Here is a 20,384-nt window from a genome sequence, read left to right as displayed (position 1 = left end):
GGGAAACAGTGGATGGATAAATCCAGAAGGAGGCGGTAATGCAACATAAAGGATGCCAACTGCCATAAATTTGATTTGATTTGATTTGATTTTATTCTGCAATTGAAAAGCAATACAAAATACATCATAGCTTTAAAAATTGACAAGGATAAGCACAATAAAGTCTCAGACTTATTTCCATTGTGGTCCTTGATCTTGTGGCAGAGAAGAAGAAGAAGATGGCGGCAGTCTGAATGGCTAGGCCGTCACAGACAGTAAAAACTGATCAATAATTAATAATTACAATTACAAACGATAAATAGGCACATATTTCGATGAAATACACTAGTAAAAAGCAAGGAAATTCAACAACAATGACAGCGACAACTCGGCTGCAATAACAACAACAACAATAACAACAACAGTAGGCTACTTTGCTTAGGCATTTACGTTGGCCAAAAGCCAGGTTTTGACCTTCTTTTTGAAGGAATGACGGTTCACCATATTTTTTAAGTGCAATGGAAGTTTGTTCCAGTGAACCGCTCCACCATATTTAAAGGAATTCATGCCCATATTCGTTTTAAACCTCGGCAGGCACAGGTCAGCAATGCTGGCTCTGGTGTGGTGAGTATGAGCATCACCGCTCCTCAGGAAGTGGTCCTTGAGGTACTCGGGAGCTCTGTTGTTGAGTATATTGTGCACCACCCTTAGCTGCAGTTGAACTGCCCTGGCCTCCAAGGGGAGCCAGCCTAGCTGCTGGAACTGTGCTTGGCCTACATGGTCCCTAGGGGCTAATCCCAGCACAACTCTGACCAACCTGTTCTGGGAGACCTGCAACTTGTCTTTTAGGACTTTAGTCAGGCCTCCATACCAGGAACATAGAGCATAATCAAAACAACAAGAAACTAAAGAATTAGCCAGCAGCCTAAGACTTGCTACATCTAAGAGCTGGGCTTTTCTGGCTAGAAACCTTGTCCTACCATTCACCTTGCCTATGACCTTTAAGGCCATGTTCTCGCCTCTCAGGCTGCTATCTAATGAGCAACCTAGGTAGCTAATCGAGGACTTGGCAGGGAAATTCCGGCCTCCAAGGTCAATATTGGGCGATGCCAGCTTCCGCAGCCTGGGCTGTGAGCCAAATAAAATAAATTCAGTCTTACCCATGTGAAGAGACAACTTGTTGTCTATGAGCCAGGTCCTGACCTTGTCAAATTCGTCGCACAAGATAGCCTGAAGCATATTCTCATCCTTGTGGGAGGCAAGAATGGCTGAATCGTCAGCATACAAGAACAAATTAACATTACATGCTGACTTCATGTCATTAATGAAAATCAGAAATAATAATGGCCCCAAGACACTCCCTTGAGGTACTCCACATGATACAGGAAGTTCCCTGGATAGGTGACCTTGAATTTCGGTCTTCTGATCTCTATCAGACAGATAGGACACAAACCATTTCAGGCCGAGAGGACTAATGCCTAGTGCAGATAGCTTATTAAATAGTAAAGCACCACAGACGAAGACGACTTTGGTATGTATACTTCCATGCGTCTTTTATGTTGGTATCATGTTAAGCAATACATCCACTAGAGAGTCAAATGTGTGAATGTGTGTGGTACTGCTCCGTTTCGTCCATATCTGTAACATACAGAATTACGCACAAAATAAACGCAGAGTACGGACAGAAAGCTCCATAATTGTGCCTTAAGGCGACTGTGGTAAAAACCTCTGCCAAACGGCATTACATTATGATTGTGGTTTCATGACTGTACCTGTTCTGCACACCCGATGATCTCACTTAGCCAAATCTAGCAGAGGGGAAGAACAGAGTGCAGCCGCTGCAGAGGGGCACGTTTTTGCAGGCAAGAATATTCTATAATACTCCCGTGGCACGAATTGTGAGATGCTATGGTGTCTTGCATCTGCAGTGAGCATAGACAGTCAGATACAGGCCCAAGCATGTGTGAGGACAGTTGCATGTCTCATATTAACAATGTAGTGGAAAATACAAGTAGAGGCTGGAGGTGCTTCATTAAAAAAATCAAAAGAAAGACATGGGTGAGGCGCAAAACACTAAAAATATAGAAAACATAAAATAACAAGCGATCAAGCAATTGATGAAGGCGTTTGTTTTTTTTACAATTAACAAGCCATCAGAATGGTCAAGGGTGAATGAACCTTCTGCACGCAAAATTCCAGGAATGAAAACCCAAGGCTTTCAGATAAATGGATTATCCCCACTGCCTCAAAAACAGACAGAGAACTACATTGAATTAATTAAATCATAATTACTTTGGAAGTTTGTTAGGATTGGGCATATGTACAGTAGGTTACTCGATTCTTAGGGTGGACACTCTGGAGATGTGCCACTTGTCCTCTTCTCCCTACTAAATCCAGAAGGAAGGCATAAATAAAGGATCCATAAAGGATGACAACTGCCATAAAACACCACAGAATAAGAAGAATGTGAATCAAGTGACATCGTGACCACACCGCCGCCAACCACAGACACACACCGCCACCCACTTAGCCAATTTTAAGAAGAGAGAAGACAAGAGAAGAAGATTGTATTCTGGTTGAGGTGCTTACAGGTCAGAGGTCAGTTCATTGGGAAGAGTAAATTAGCCATCAAGCACCTCTTTTTAGGCTACCGGCACTGGCCATGGCTACTGCTACAGCTGAGTGAAAACCTGTTTGAAACGCAGCGCTCTGGCTTTATTTCTACTTTTTCTTTCCTGCACTGTTGTGATTTTGAAAAGGTGTGTCCTTCCCACCGCGGTGATGTCTTACAGCATATTGTCTGAAAATCTCAGCCAGCGCTCTCCGACAACAACAAAGCGCTGGTAAACTTTCGCTCTGGTGGGTTAGCTTCCCTACTACATAATAACCCTGGTCGGGTGTAATTTCCTGGGAAGCGCTGGTAAACTTGAGCTCTGCTGGCTTAGCTTCCCTACATTTCCAGCCAGTTTGGCAGTAATGGCATTGTGTGGAGGTTTAAGTTTAACATTCCAACTCTGACTCAAACCAGTGGGTGGAAAAGGTTTAGTTTCACATCCTGGCTTATCAGCTCAGCCATATCCCAGGTCAGATGGCACCCAATTTAGTAGTATCAGAGCGGTGTACTAGGAACTTATTCTATGTGAACTATTCTGATGCAGTCAACCCATCCATCTGGTACTCGATGCAGTTGAAACAACTGTGAAAGTCTGATATATATAATAAAAAAAAAAATATATAACTTTAAAATTATTTAAAGAAAAAAATATGTTAGGTTTTGCAGGATTTACTGACTGATGATCTGGTGAAGTTCATGTTGCAATATCGATTTTGCTTTTTTTCCATGATTCATTTGATCATCTCTATTATCAAGACCTGAAAGTTACAGAATTATATTTCTACAACCTTACAGACATCCCAGACAAATGGCTCATATACTGAATATGAGTGGCTCTTCTGTGTATTATAGATGATGTTTACACCACTGGTAGTGTTGCTGACAGCAGAACCTGAGGCCAACCCACTAGCCCAGTTCTGGCACTGAAGTGACCGCAGTTCAGTTACTGTTTCCACCGGCTCAGCTATCAAGTTCAGACTGCTTACTGCTACTACAGGTGGCAAGGCTGGCACCATCTGTGTGTGTGTGTGTGTGTGTGTGTGTGTGTGTGTGTGTGTGTGTGTGTGTGTGTGTGTGTGTGTGTGTGTGTGTGTGTGTGTGTGTAGGTGTGTGTGTGTGTGTGTGTGTGTGTGTGTGTGTGTGTGTGTGTGTGTGTGTGTGTGTGTGTGTGTGTGTGTGTGTGTGTGTGTGTACGCGCATCCCCAGCGGGTTTTATTTATTGTACCATTCACTCACCTCACCAAGTACTTTATTAGGAACACCTGTCCCGTACACCTGCTTACTCATGTCATTATCCATTCAGCCAATCATGTGGCAGCAGTGCAATGCATAAATGCATAAGATGGTGCAGATACAGGTGAGCAGCTTCAGGTAACAAACATCAGAACGGGGAGAAAATGTGATCTCAGTGACTTTTGACTGTGGCATGGCTGCTGGTGCCAGACCGTCCAGACGGTCTGCTTTGAGTATTTCCCAAACTGCTGATCTCCTGGGATTTTCACACACAACAGACTCTAGAGCAGGGTGTCAAACATACGGACCAGGGGCCAGAACCGGCCCACCAAACGGTCCAATCCGGCCCACAGGATAACTTTGCAAAGTGTCAAAATTCAATCCAATTTTGCGAATGCAGGATTTGACACCTAATATTGATGCACTTGCGATGTCAACCAAATAGCCATTGCGATGGTTCCACAGTGAAACATTGCGATGGACGATGGCATCCCCGTTTAAAACAAGGAAATTTCTCTGGCATTTCTACTTCTTTGTTGTATCGAAAACATGTAGTACTAGTGCGCGTGTGTGTGTATTGTGTGTGCATGGTGAGGGGTTTGTGCATGCGCAGTTGAGCAATTGTGTGCAAACACGTGTGTGAGGCACGCTAGAAATGAGCGATATTTCTAGTGTATTTATATATATATATATATATATATATATATATTAGGGATGGGCATTTCTAGCAAAAACACTATTTGAAATTCGCTGGCCAAAGTCGACTTTTAATCGAAATTCGAAAATTAAAATTAAAATGTAATTTTTTTTTTTTTTTGTGTGAGTGAAATGTTGCATTGTCTCTCCTGATTCTAAGTCTAAGGCTTTATTAATTAATAGAAAAAGCTTCTGCTGTGGATTTTTAGCTCAAACAAGCATTGCACCACTGAAGTAAAGAACATGTTACATGACTGACATTTTCGAAAATAAAAAACAGTTTTGACAATCATGAGTGGTTCATTAAATATTTAGTAGGCTCAGGTCTGAGTGCCAAAGGGGTGCCAAAGTCACCCCCTCTCCCTCTTCATGGGATTTCATCCGCCATTCATTTTTCCATAAACCTTGCTTAAAATGCTTATAACATTTTTTTTACTTGCTCAAACCAAGTGATTCGACTATACTTAGAATCAGGGGAGACAATGCAACATTTCACTCTCAAAAAAATAATAAAAAAATACATTTTTATTTTTATTTTCGAATTTCGACTTTCAATAATAAAAGTCGACCTTGATAATAACAACGATTATTCGAAAATTCGAAATTCGATGCCCATCCCTAATATGTATATATATATATATATATATATATATATATATATCATTATATATATATAACATTATATATAACATTGTTATGTTATATATATATAAAACATAACATATACACTATACAGTATATATACACATATATATATATATATATATATATATATATATATAGATATATATATGTATATGTATATGAAGAGTAGGTATCTCCGTTTGGATTTTTATCATTTTATTTTATATATTGATGTATTTATAATGTTTGTTTTTTGTTTTTTTTTGGGGGGGGGAGGTTATCTGACATATTCATCTGATAATTTTCACATAAATCACCTCAATAATGTTTTCTATGTGCACTCCAGGGAGTATCAAACAGATGTTGTTTGTTCAATTTAAGAATGGCGTTTACCTGTTTTTGCAAATGAACTCTTCATATATATACTGTATATATATATATATTGTAACAAAGTGGGTATTTGTCCAAGGAACTGGAGACTTGAAGTTGGTACAGGCTTTTTATTCTTGTCTTCACAATATAGCTCCTAGCAGCTAGCTTCGCTGCTAGCTCTGCAACCACCCGGTCAGCTCCCTCGCATAGCCTGACTGGCCTCCGCCCCGGCCGCTGGTCACATATATCCCCCTCCCCCTAGGAACACACCCACACATATCAGTTCCTAGCCAAGCACGGAAACACCCCAATACACGTAATTACCCGATACGCTACATTTCCCCCACACAAATTTAATGTCGCTTCCACGCGACATGCACAACCCACACACACATCCCCCTGTACCAAAACACACCCAACACAATATTTTTTCCCGTCACCACATCAAATTCTAATTCCCCAACAACAGTCTTTTCTTTTCAGCACCCCCATCATAATGTCCAGTTTTCATTAGGTACTCCGTAATGTCTAGTTTTCCATTAGGTACCCCCATAATGTCTAGTTTCCCATTAGGCACTCCATAATGTCTAGTTTTTCATTATTTCCTTTCTTTTTCACACATTTCAATTCAACCCACATTTACCTTAGCTTTCTTTTAAACACAAGCCCCCCTTTTGTTTGTTCCAGTAGCCAAATGCACGAACGAGCACCGGATCGACATCCTCGTCCTCCGGTCTCCACTCGCGCCCGTCGACTCTCCAGCTGACCCTGGCGTCGTCCTCCCGGCCTCGCACTCGCTCGTTTTTCCGTCCCCCTCCTCCAGGGTTGAGGACAGCAGAGCGAACACCACCGGCGTCGATCTTCCCCTCGGCTCTCCGCTCGTTTTTCCGTCCCCCTCCTCCAGGGTTGAGGACAGCAGAGCGAACACCACCGGCGTCGATCTTCCCCTCGGCTCTCCGCAGTGCAACGTTAGGGGGTGTATAGCGGTTAGGCTGGGCCGGTTCCCCCGGCGGTAACCCCTCTCGCTCACTCGGAGACACGAGCGTCGCTCTCCCGACTGTAACAACGGTGCAGACGATGTCCCTCTCTTCCCTCTGGCTGTTCCCCTGCAGCACCGTTCTCCTATCCGTCACCACGTTCTCTTCTCCCCGGCTGCTCACGCTCTTCCCAGCCTGCGTCTCACCTCCGGCCTCCACACTCTCAGTGCAGTCCCTGGCCAAGTGCTCCGGTGACTGGCAAGTCCAGCAGAGTCTCACCTGTCCGCCGCCTGCACGTCTCTCTTCTCCCGCTGCCCCCCGATCTCCGACAGCCTCTGGACACTCTCTGGCTAGATGTCCGATCGCGCTACATGCCCAGCAGGCTCCCTGCTGTCCATGTCGTTGTCCCGCATACCCGGTCCGTCTCCCGGAACCGCCTCGGCACCACCTCGCCACGTGGCCCGGCTCTCTGCAGGTCCAACACAGTCTCTTCCGTGGCTCCTCCAGCCGCTCTCCCCGCTGCATTACCTCCGCGCTCATCAAGTCCACCCGCTGCATGACTTCTCGCAGCGCCCGCATCACCTCTACTGCCCAGGCAGGAGTCTCTTCCACCAGCCGTCCGACCTCTCTCAACACACGGGCCTCCATGCCCGCCAGCATCGAGCTGATCCCCGCCGTCAGCTCTCCTTTCCTTCCGTTCACCGATGGCCATTCTCCGCGCACCATCGCACGTGGTTTTAGCAGCTAGCAGTTAGCAGTTAGCACCCCTGGTAGCTAACTTACTAGCGCTAGATCTAGAGCCAAAAAGCCGCACCACCCGTCTCTTTTGCCGTTCCTTCTCACCCTCTCCCCTCTCGGCCGAATCAGAGGCGTTACCGCTTTACTGTCTGACACCAATGCAACAAAGTGGGTATTCGTCCAAGGAACTGGAGACTTGAAGTTGGTACAGGCTTTTTATTCTTGTCTTCACAATATAGCTCCTAGCAGCTAGCTTCGCTGCTAGCTCTGCAACCACCCGGTCAGCTCCCTCGCATAGCCTGACTGGCCTCCGCCCCGGCCGCTGGTCACATATATCCCCCTCCCCCTAGGAACACACCCACACATATCAGTTCCTAGCCAAGCACGGAAACACCCCAATACACGTAATTACCCGATACGCTACAATATATATACCGTGTATATATATATTAGGGATGCACAATATGGATTTTTAGAGCCGATACGATAAACAGATCAATTTCACATTTTAGTATTAAAAGAAATAAGTTCTTAACCTGCATTTTATGCACACCTGGTGTAAAAAAAAAAAAAATGAAAGAAAGAAAGAAAGAAAGAAAGGGCAGATGTAGTGAGCAAAGATGGATGATTTAATATTCCATAGCTCTGACCTAACCAAATCTGACATCACTATTGTGAACACAAACAACACTTCTGATATAATATGATTGTTTTAGTAAAGTGTATCACTCAATAGTCAATACAAAAAATAATGGCTTTTATAGAACCGAAAGCCTATAGCTGCTTATATAGGGTCCTATTCTCCCACAGGCCTTCGGCGCTAAAACGGGCCTTAAACGCAAAAAAACGTGCCTTGCGCCTGCCTCGGGAAGATATCAATATGGCTTTACGCTGCCAAATGCGCTTTAGGCCGAATGGGCGTGGCACAGTCCCAGAATGGGCGAGAATGGGCGTGTCAGCCTTAAATATCGGCCTAATGATATCTTCCCACCTGGCGTAAATTTAGCGCTTAGCGCTTTTGAAAACCAGGCCTATTCAGTGCGCCAGTTGCGCGGAGCGCTCCCCTCTGGCACCCTTCTCTGTGTCACTCTCTCCCTCTCTCCTCAGTCTGACAGGCACAATACGACTGTCTCTCTCTGACTCTCTCGCTCAGACAGACACAACACACGTCCCATAGGAAAAAGCAGTTGTAAGTTCACTGCCTGTGAATGTCCCAGCATGCAATGGGCTTCTCCATTTCGCTACTAAATAGCAACCAAATGAGCCGAAATAGATATAAAGGTCGATTTAAATAATGTTTAACACGTTGAGTGCCATGGACGAGATATCTCGTCTTACATAATCCAACCGTTGAGTGCCATAGACGAGATATCTCGTCTTACAGCTTTTTCAGTGGTTTCCACTAGCTGGCGCCCTTGGGCAATATGTGAATGTGGATCCGACCTCTCCCGCTGCCCCGGAAGTACTCTAACAAAGATTTCTATATAAGGAAGGTGGGCTCTTTGATCAGCGTGGGTAGTAGGTAAGTTTGAGAGAGAAAGACAGAGACAGAATTACATAGCGATTTATAGATAGAGAATTTCAGCAATTTAGCAATTTAGAGTCAGATTTAGAGCGAGTTGGTTAGCGTAGTTGATTTAGTTTGTTAGTTGTTAGTACAGTAGTAGTGTTTAGTATAGTCTTTATAGTAGACTTAGTTTAGATACTTAGTTAGCGGGTAGTTACAGTTAGTGTTCATTGTAGTTAGCTTAGCACATTTAGCGTTAGCGTCAGTTCATTTTAGTATTTAGCCTTTATTCTAGTTCAGTTTATTCTAGTTCAGTTTGATCGAGTTGGTAGCCGGTAGATTAGCCTTATTTCAGTTCAGTTTGATCTAGTCGTAGCAGTAGTTGTTTTATTTCAGTTTAGTTGGGAGCGGGTGGCGTGTTTGTGCCATGCCGGCCAAACGCAAGTGGTCTTCGGCGGCTGCACGCAAGCGATCGGCCGATCAGAGATCACTGCTTGATTTCTTTTCCGTCCGAAACGAGCTTGTGCCGGAGACCGATTCCGAGGTCTCGGATGATGAACGGGGTGAGCCTCTGCATGTCGCGGCTGCGGCTGCAGGGCTCACGACTGAGTCCGAGTCGAGTGACCTCCAGTCTTCTCCAGACGCGGAGGATTCTGAGGAGGAGTGGGCCCCGTCGAGGAGCGAAGCTCCAGAGAGCAGTGGTAAGACGATGTTTGAGATGACTTGTGTAACTTGTGGAAATGTAATTACTATGACTATACAAAAGCCAGCAGTCAGTCAATTCATTTTACTTTATTTCAGACTCTGAACAGTCTGAAGATGAGCCTGTAGCAGCCAGCTGTAGCGGTACTGGTGCTACAGCCTCTGGTGCCAGGAAAATGGGTAAGAGCACACTTCAGAATCAGGTTTATTTTCACATCACAGGTTCCAGCCAGCATTCAGTACCACACATATAAAAAACACTATTTTATGGTAATTATGTATTTCTATAATTTGCAGATTGTGGCAGTGGAGCTGGAAGTGGGAAACGGCCTGCAGGTCCAGGCTGGAGTGACGTTGACTGGGAGCCAACCCACATCCCCTTCACAGCAGAACCGGGTCCTCATAGTGGTGGTGCTGCTGAACCAGTTGACTTCTTCCAGCTCTTCCTGGACGATGAGCTGCTCCAGGCCATTGTAGTCCAAACTAACTTGTATGCACACCAGTGCATCAGTCAGGTCAGTGAGGCTCTGCCACATTCAAGGCTTGGGAGGTGGAAGGACACTACAGTGGCAGAACTCAAGAGCTTCTTGGGACTATACTTCCTCACTGGGATCGTCCAGAAGCCTAAACTGGCCATGTACTGGTCCACAAATGAACTGACTGCTACCCCCCACTTCAACAAAACCATGTCTCGCAACCGCTTTCAACTGCTAACACGATTCCTCCATTTCAGTAACAATTTTGATGTTGATGGTGCAGACAAGTTGTTCAAGGTCCGGCCAGTTTTGAACGACCTGTTAGAAAAGTTCAGAGCCATGTTCACACCGAGTCAAAACATCAGTATTGATGAGGGGATGCTCCTGTGGCGTGGGCGGTTGGCCTTCAAAGTGTACAACCCACAGAAACCCATAAAGTATGGGATAAAGTCCTACATCCTCTGTGACTCCCAGACAGGTTACTGCTACAACATGAAGCCGTACTGTGGTGAGCGGTCCACCCTAGGCGAGACGGTGGAGTTCCTCCTCGGGGACTTGGCAGGGCAGGGGTACCATTTATACATGGACAACTACTACAACTCTGTTGGAATGTGTGCACAGCTGCTGGAGTGTCAGACACATGTCTGTGGCACTCTGAGGAAGAACAGGGGCGAGCCACCTGCTACCATGGTCACCAACCACACCGTGAAGCTGGGGGAAACGGTCATGCGCCACAATGGTGGCACCATGGTTCTGGCCTGGCGAGATAAAAGAATCGTGAAAATGGTTTCCACGCTGCACGACGACACGATGGAGACGGTGCAGGTCAGGCAGAAAGGCAGCAGAGAGAGGGTCCCACACACAAAACCCAAGTGTGTTGTAGACTACAACAAGTACATGAATGGGGTCGACAGATTGGACCAGAACATCGCGTACTATCCGTTTGCCAGGAAGACATCCAGGTGGCCCTTCAAATTTGTCATGTACATGTTTCAGATCTCTTTTTATAACGCCTTTGTTCTGTACAAAGCTAAACACCCAGCTAAACGCCAGAGAAAGTGTGAAACATTGCTGGATTTCATCCTGAGTGTTGTCGGTGCATGGACCAGACCTGTGGTGGGGGGTGGCGGGGAGGAGGTGGGGGCTGGCAGGGAGGAGGTGGGGGGTGGCGGGGAGGAGGTGGGGGCTGGCGGGGAGGAGGTGGGGGGTGGCGGGGAGGAGGTGGGGGCGGGGGGCAGTGACCAACCTGCAACCATGCCCCGGCGACCATACCTGGACCCTCAATGCAGGCTGGAGGTCAATCTAGCGGGCCATGTAATGGTCCTCATACCAGCCACACCCAAAAAAGATGCCCCAACGAGGAGGTGTAGCGTTTGTGCAAGGAAAGATCTTAGAAGAGAGACACGCTACATGTGTGTCAAATGTAGGGTCTCATTACACAGGGGTAGCTGCTATGAGGAGTACCACTCAGACAAGAACCTTGCTCAGCGGCGCTGGCGCTGAGTAGGCATGGGTCGTAAAAAAAAAAAACCTGCCAGGGATTGTTTTTGCTCTTTGTTTGATTGTTTGCTAGCTAGCAGGAATACATAAAAAGTACCTGCCGATTTTCATGTAACTTTGTGGATGGGTGTAACATGGGCCAAGGAAGTACCCATTACATTTTGGAGCAGTTCTGGATTCGGTGTACGAGCCCAAACCGGTTTGATCACTAACCGAAAAAACCTATAAAAAAAAAAAAACTATAAAAAAAAAGAAAAGCTGAGTGACCTGTGGTCTGCTCTTGTTTTGTATTTATTTTGACATTTATTTATTTTATTATTTGTATTATTCCTCCATTATTGAAAACAACTATTGTTCAGATGTCTGATGTCTCACTGATGCCAAAAATAAATGGTTAAAGTGACTGTTCTGCCTGTTTGATTGAATTTCACAAAACTGCATTTTTCTCAGCTTTCCTTCTCAGACGCTGAAACCATGCTGTATTCAACGGCTAATATCTACATAACTACTAACTCTACAAACTAACTCTTTTAGACAGAGAAAGCACACATTCTATTAGTTCTTTTTAGATGATTGGTGTTCACGAAGTCTTAACAGAAAAGAATCCTCGGCTCTTGTAAAATGAGCCAGAATCGTCAAAAAAACCCCTGGCACAACTTACCTACAGCATTGAAAAAACGGCTGGCACTCAATGTGTTAATGGTAACACAACCTGCAATTGTAGAACATTTCAATATTGGACCAAATAAAACATCGAAATGAAAACACCACCCTATGTGAAACCTATATGTCATCCTGGGCCTATATATGTCCCTTGTCGATTTAACGTGATTTAGATAAGTGACAGCGTAACGCGCTTCTGTCATGTCCTACTGTGATGTCCGCTCCAATAAATTGGCTCTACTTCACATTTTAGTTTTACAATAAAAACACATTTATGCAATGACTTTACATAATGTAGGCTATATTTATGTGCATATCCTACCATCCTAGCAGGGGAGAGAAAACGATATCTTTCTGGACAAACTTTCACCAATCTATTAATCTCATCATATAGGGATAGGCTATATTTTTCTAGCTGATGCCTTTAGAACATTCTTTTCACTTTGATCTTGCTATAGTGTCGCGTATTTACATGCTTGCAGTATTTAAACTGCAGTTAGATTGGTTTGAGAAGCATAATAATATGGAATAATAGCCTATATATGGAGACAGACAGACTGGATGAAGGGAGGGGGGGCAGAGCGCTTGGCTTTTGTCTGGTTTTGCTGGACCACTGGAATTGGAGCTTAAAAGGCAAGCGTGCGATTCGTTTATTGCACTTATCCAATGAGCATGACGGTGCATAATTTTACGCTTAAAAGGCGTGGTTGTAATGCTTTAGGCTGCGTGTAGCGCCAACACCAAGATATCAAGTGCGCTGGTCCACGCCCACTGCGCCAGGCGCTCGGCCTAGAAACTACGCCGATGCAAATATAGGGGCCATAGTCTGCAGATAAAACACAAAAGGCATAGTAATTTAGACTCTTATTGGCATGACGTTACTGGCAACTAAATGTGCTATCTGAATTTTGCATTGGGGCCAGTTCTATTGAAGTGATGGGGCAGGCATGGAAAGCCTCACTATAAGCCATCATATCTGTGTCGTTTCACTTTTTACTGAACTAGAACGACCGCAACGCGGACTTATGCCTCCGCCATTAGTTCATTCTTGAGTCCAAGTGGATGTTGGAGCCAAATTGGAAGAAATTGCATCAAGGCGTTTCTGTGCAGAATTGGATATTTGAGCCAAATGTGAAGAAATTTAGTCAAGGTGTTACTGAGATATGGCGTTACCGAGCTTGAAAATGGCATTTGTTAGGTCACTGTGACCTTGACCTTTGACCTTTGATAACCAAAATGGAATCAGTTCATCCTTGAGCCTAAGTGAATGTTTAAGGAGAATCTGATGAAATTCCGTCCAGGCGTTCTTCAGATATCGCGTTAACAAGCTTGAAAATGGCGTTCGAGAGGTCACAGTGACCTTGACCTTTGACCTTTGACCACCAAAATCTAATCAGATCATCCTTGAGCCTAAGTGAATGTTTAAGGTGAATCTGATGAAATTCCGTCCAGGCGTTCCTCAGATATGGCGTTAACAAGCTTGAAAATGGCGTTCGAGAGGTCACAGTGACCTTGACCTTTGACCTTTGACCACCAAAATCTAATCAGATCATCCTTGAGCCTAAGTGAATGTTTAAGGCGAATCTGATGAAATTCCGTCCAGGCGTTCCTCAGATATCGCGTTAACAAGCTTGAAAATGGCGTTCGAGAGGTCACAGTGACCTTGACCTTTGACCTTTGACCACCAAAATCTAATCAGATCATCCTTTAGCCTAAGTGAATGTTTAAGGCGAATCTGATGAAATTCCGTCAAGGCGTTCCTCAGATATGGCGTTAACAAACATCCGTACGGACGGACATCCGTACGGACGGACAACCCGGATCCATAATGCCTTCGGCCTGGCTTCGCCGGCGGAGGCATAAAAATGCTCCCTCTAGATTAAAGAAAAGACACTATGTGATGTTGACTGGTGTGTTTTTATGTAAATGTGTGCATTTGTTTTCCTTATTATTGGTAGATCATGACTGCCCCGCAGCTAGCTACGTTAGCTTCATGTTAGCTTACATGTAACGTTAGCATTAGTTGCTTTTGGAGACACAAATTCTGGATGTTTCATTTCGGGCAATGCATGAGGTTCTCTATGGTTTACGCCAGCTCTGGGAGTATGACTATGAAGTTCTTTAAATGCGGGGATGTTTGGTCACAACAAGCTTGAGGACCGCTGCCTGCTGAAATACTAGGTAGGCCACAACCAGCTAGCTAACGTTAGCCACCACAACAGCTAACGTTAACGCAATTGACTGTATGTTAACGCTAAACAAATCCGATGCCTCCTCCCCACGTTTGGTTTAGCCTAACGCCAGCTCAGACTTTCCCCTAATCTCAGAAACCTTGCGGGACATATATTGCAAATTGCAATAGGGTTGTTTTGTTATCATTTGAAACTGTCAACAGCCACACTGGAGGCGGGCCAGCCAGGTGGCCATGTTTTGCCAGCTGCTGTGACGTCATGAGCACGCGACAATAATACTCCACTTTCAATGCAAAACAAAGCCAAGTTGGTGCCGTATTATCGGAGGCTATTTATCGGCTAAAATGTCATTATTACATATTATATATATATTACATATATATATATATATATATATATACACTGTATATATATACAGTATATACATACATACATACATACATATATATATACACACACACACACACACACACACGTATGTATTCTTTGCTGCTGCAATGAACTGATTTGCCCTCAAGAATCCAAAGAGTTCATCTGATCTTATCTTAAAGAGAGGGACAGATGATAAACAAAGTGTAGTGTGGTGTGTGTGTGTGTGTGTGTGTGTGTGTGTGTGTGTCTGTGTGTACTTGTGTGTGCATGTGTGTGTCACAGACTTACCAGGATAGAGTGCATGCCCATGTAGATTCGGCTAACACAGACGAGCAGACACCAGCAGAGAGCAATGCTGAAGCCCAGTATGAAGGGGTACTGTGGAGGTGAAGAGAGAGAGACACTGTTAGGCCTGCATGCAATCATGATGAGCTCTACACAACCATCCTTTCCCTCACATGTACTGACATAAAGATTATTATTATTAATTACAGACATCATTGGGCCTGGCTATTGATTGAAGTGCATTTTTGTTGCAGCTTTAATGTAGAGACGAAATGTTTTAATTACAAAAACCTGGTAAAAGAAGGTCAGACATGTTTTACTTCATGCGTAAATTAATCAGCACAGAACAGAAGTCAAATGATGCAAGAACTGCATTGCAAGGTAAAGTCTGCAACAGAATGACGCAGCAATGAGGGATTCTCTTATTTGAAATATGAATGAACTTCCATCCATCAGAGAGCAAAACGTATTGGATGCAGGAAGTGTGATCCCAGCCAAACCAAGTTTAAAGCCCCCCTCCAGTCATTTTTAAGCTATTTCATGTGTAGCCGTGTTTTTTCCTGCTCTGCTAATTATTAGCCAAAGTGCCAGGATTGTACACAGGTCAAAGTGTTCTCCACTGTATTTTACAGCAGGATTGTACACAGGTCAAAGTGTTCCACTGTATTTTACAGCAGGATTGTACACAGGTCAAAGTGTTCTCCACTGTATTTTACAGCAGGATTGTACACAGGTCAAAGTGGAATTGTGCTAAAAAAAAATCTGTTGCCATTGTAATTTTTATTTCTTTTGATGTATTGCTCAAATAAGTTTGTTTATTTTGTTTTATTTTATTTTTTATTTTGTACTATCTATGTATTATTACTTGTACTATCTCCTTGGTTATAATATATATATTTTTTAGAAATATATATATATATATATAAATATATTTTCTACATGGTGAGGTTCTCGATAAGCCCTTCTAGGGTTTCTTACCTCTCCAAGCACTGATATGTATTGTATTTTATTAATTTCCCCTCCAGGTGAAATACACTTGGCATGTATTGTCTTTACAGTGCAAAATCAATAAAATCAAGTGTTGCCACTGTATTTTACAGCAGAATTGTACACAGGTCAAAGTGTTGCCACTGTATTTTACAGCAGGATTGTACACAGGTCAAAGTGTTGCCACTGTATTTTACAGCAGGATTGTACACAGGTCAAAGTGTTGCCACTGTTTTTTACAGCAGGATTGTACACAGGTCAAAGTGTTCTCCACTGTATTTTACAGCAGGATTGTACACAGGTCAAAGTGTTCTCCACTGTATTTTACAGCAGGATTGTACACAGGTCAAAGTGTTCTCCACTGTATTTTACAGCAGGATTGTACACAGGTCAAAGTGTTCTCCACTGTATTTTACAGCAGGATTGTACACAGGTCAAAGTGTTCACTGTATTTTACAGCAGGATTGTACACAGGTCAAAGTGTTCCACTGTATTTTACAGCAAGATTGTACACAGGTCAAAGTGTTCTCCACTGTATTTTACAGCAGGATTGTACACAGCTCAAAGTGTTGACACTGTATTTTACAGCAGGATTGTACACAGGTGGGAAAAGTGACTGGAGGGGGGCTTTAAGCTCACAGAGGAAACCAACTCTTATTGATGGGTCAGAGTAGCACGTTTATTCCAATTCTCCATCCATGTCATATACAGTATGTTGCATTTGACCAGCCAACTAGATTTTGGGTGTGAATAAGTGGCTGGTAAGATGATAAAGTAGAGTAACTTCTGATAAGTTTGTCTATTATCAGTTTAAAGCCACTTTAACATAACTTGCCTTTTGTTTTATTTCCTTTTGTAAAGCACTTTACTTTCTTTACTTTCCAATCGCCTCCAAAATTTGCCCAAATCTGGTGCTAAAAGAAAAAGAAAAAAATCCAAACACAGAGGCGACTACAGCAATATTTTACGACAGAAAAACACAAAAAGTGGTTTATCTCAAATAGTGGACCGGGTGGCTGTTTGGTCCTGCAACACATGCAGAACACCACAGAAGGGACATGACCTGGCATGAGTTTGGCCACACACCCCACGGCGCATTGCCTCCACGGTCTCCAACCTAGAAATAAGCGTGCAAAATGTATTGTATGTATATATACACACGCACTATGTATAAGTATACACATGAATTTAAATGTGTATATGTAGTAGAACATTGTGTATATTCTACTAGCAGTTGGATATCCTACACGGTCCGTCACAGCGTCCCCACTGTATGTGAAGTCCTGCCGTCCCTGCACCATGTGTGTCACTGTCTGTGTGTACAAAGTCCAGGAATTCACAAGGCCCTTTAAGATAAATTCATGTATGTCCACTGTACTGTATGTCCACTGTACCAGGCAAAGGTTCAGTATGGACCCGGGAATAAGCCGAGATAAAATGTTTCCGAGATGTAGTCAATAATGATTAACTGCTAATGTGTATAGGAGTCAAATGACCTCATAAATATTTCAGCAATCCTGCCATTTCCTTATCAGATGTATTGTACTTAGCCTGTAGCAGAGAGAGAGAGGGAGAGTGCGAGAGAGAGAGAGAGAGAGGGAGGGGGGAAGAGTGTGCGGGACAGAGCAGGAAACAGGACTTGTATGCAGTGCAGCTCAGTGTCCAAATTCTGCCCCCCCCCCCAGAGAGGAGACATGACAGTAGAACATGAGACAGAGAGGAGACATGACAGTAGAACATGAGACAGAGAGGAGACATGACAGTAGAACATGAGACAAAGAGACAGAGAGGAGACATGACAGTAGAACATGAGACAGAGAGGAGACATGACAGTAGAACATGAGACAGAGAGGAGACATGACAGTAGAACATGATACAAAGAGACAGAGAGGAGACATGACAGTAGAACATGAGACAGAACATGAGACAGAGAGAGAGGAGACATGACAGTAGAACATGAGACAGAGAGGAGACATGACAGTAGAACATGAGACAGAGAGGAGACATGACAGTAGAACATGAGACAGAGAGGATACATGACAGTAGAACATGAGACAAAGAGACAGAGAGGAGACATGACAGTAGAACATGAGACAGAGAGGAGACATGACAGTATAACATGAGACAGAGAGGAGACATGACAGTATAACATGAGACAGAGAGGAGACATGACAGTAGAACATGAGACAAAGAGACAGAGAGGAGACATGACAGTAGAACATGAGACAGAGAGGAGACATGACAGTATAACATGAGACAGAGAGGAGACATGACAGTATAACATGAGACAGAGAGGAGACATGACAGTAGAACATGAGACAAAGAGACAGAGAGGAGACATGACAGTAGAACATGAGACAGAGAGGAGACATTACAGTAGAACATGAGACAGAGAGGAGACATGACAGTAGAACATGAGACAGAGAGGAGACATGACCGTAGAACATGAGACAGAGACAGAGAGGAGACATGACAGTAGAACATGAGACAGAGAGGAGACATGACAGTAGAACATGAGACAGAGAGGAGACATGACAGTAGAACATGAGACAGAGACAGAGAGGAGACATGACAGTAGAACATGAGACAGAGAGAGGAGACATGACAGTAGAACATGAGACAGAGAGACAGAGGAGACATGACAGTAGAACATGAGACAGAGAGAGAGAGGAGACATGACAGTAGAACATGAGACAGAGACAGAGAGGAGACATGACAGTAAAACATGAGACAGAGAGACAGAGATGAGACATGACAGTAGAACATGAGACAGAGAGAGAGAGGAGACACGACAGTAGAACATGAGACAGAGAGACAGAGAGGAGACATGACAGTAGAACATGAGACAGAGAGGAGACATGACAGTAGAACATGAGACAGAGAGGAGACATGACAGTAAAACATGAGACAGAGAGGAGAGGAGACATGACAGTAGAACATGAGACAGATAGGAGACATGACAGTAGAAGATGAGACAGAGAGACGGAGAGGAGACATGACAGTAGAACATGAGACAGAGAGGAGACATGACAGTAGAACATGAGACAGAGACAGAGAGGAGACATGACAGTAAAACATGAGACAGAGAGGAGAGGAGACATGACAGTAGAACATGAGACAGATAGGAGACATGACAGTAGAAGATGAGACAGAGAGACGGAGAGGAGACATGACAGTAGAACATGAGACAGAGAGGAGACATGACAGTAGAACATGAGACAGAGAGGAGACATGACAGTAGAACATGAGACAGAGAGGAGACATGACAGTAGAACATGAGACAGAGAGGAGACATGACAGTAGAACATGAGACAGAGAGGAGACATGACAGTAGAACATGAGACAGAGAGGAGACATGACAGTAGAACATGAGACAGAGAGGAGACATGACAGTAGAACATGAGACAGAGACAGAGAGGAGACATGACAGTAGAACATGAGACAGAGAAGAGACATGACAGTAGAACATGAGACAGAGACAGAGAGGAGACATGACAGTAGAACATGAGACAGAGAGAGGAGACATGACAGTAGAACATGAGACAGAGAGACAGAGGAGACATGACAGTAGAACATGAGACAGAGAGAGAGGAGACATGACAGTAGAACATGAGACAGAGACAGAGAGGAGACATGACAGTAGAACATGAGACAGAGAGAGAGAGGAGACATGACAGTAGAACATGAGACAGAGACAGAGAGGAGACATGACAGTAGAACATGAGACAGAGAGACAGAGAGGAGACATGACAGTAAAACATGAGACAGAGAGGAGAGGAGACATGACAGTATAACATGAGACAGATAGGAGACATGACAGTAGAACATGAGACAGAGAGGAGACATGACAGTAGAAGATGAGACAGAGAGACAGAGAGGAGACATGACAGTAGAAGATGAGACAGAGAGAGAGAGGAGACATGACAGTAGAACATGAGACAGAGAGACGGAGAGGAGACATGACAGTAGAACATGAGACAGAGAGGAGACATGACAGTAGAAGATAAGACAGAGAGAGAGAGGAGACATGACAGTAGAACATGAGACAGAGAGACGGAGAGGAGACATGACAGTAGAACATGAGACAGAGAGAAGACATGACAGTAGAACATGAGACAGAGAGACAGAGAGGAGACATGACAGTAGAACATACATGAGACAGAGAGACAGAGAGGAGACATGACAGTAGAAGATGAGACAGAGACAGAGAGGAGACATGACAGTAGAACATGAGACAGAGAGGAGACATGACAGTAGAACATGAGACAGAGAGAAGACATGACAGTAGAACATGAGACAGAGAGGAGACATGACAGTAGAACATACATGAGACAGAGAGACAGAGAGGAGACATGACAGTAGAAGATGAGACAGAGACAGAGAGGAGACATGACAGTAGAACATGAGACAGAGAGGAGACATGACAGTAGAACATGAGACAGAGAGAGAGAGGAGACATGACAGTAG

General features: G+C 44.0%; 1 protein-coding gene across 1 annotated transcript in view; it reads right to left on the bottom strand.

Annotated features, from left to right (window-relative positions):
- sgpp1b (sphingosine-1-phosphate phosphatase 1b) overlaps window positions 1-20,384 on the bottom strand; it is a gene marked incomplete at its 3' end in the record, with an annotated part of 61,455 nt that overhangs the window by 8,109 nt on the left and 32,962 nt on the right. The window contains exon 3 of the mRNA XM_083633299.1: window positions 14,934-15,023. Coding sequence (XP_083489425.1) covers window positions 14,934-15,023 — 90 coding nt within the window. The remainder of the gene's footprint in view (window positions 1-14,933; window positions 15,024-20,384) is intronic.

The sequence above is a fragment of the Poromitra crassiceps genome (genome assembly GCF_964638095.1).
Source record: "Poromitra crassiceps genome assembly, chromosome: 3".
NCBI classification, from domain to species: domain Eukaryota; kingdom Metazoa; phylum Chordata; class Actinopteri; order Beryciformes; family Melamphaidae; genus Poromitra; species Poromitra crassiceps.
Note: the sequence above shows the minus strand (reverse complement) of the source record. Positions and strands in the feature narration are given on the sequence as shown.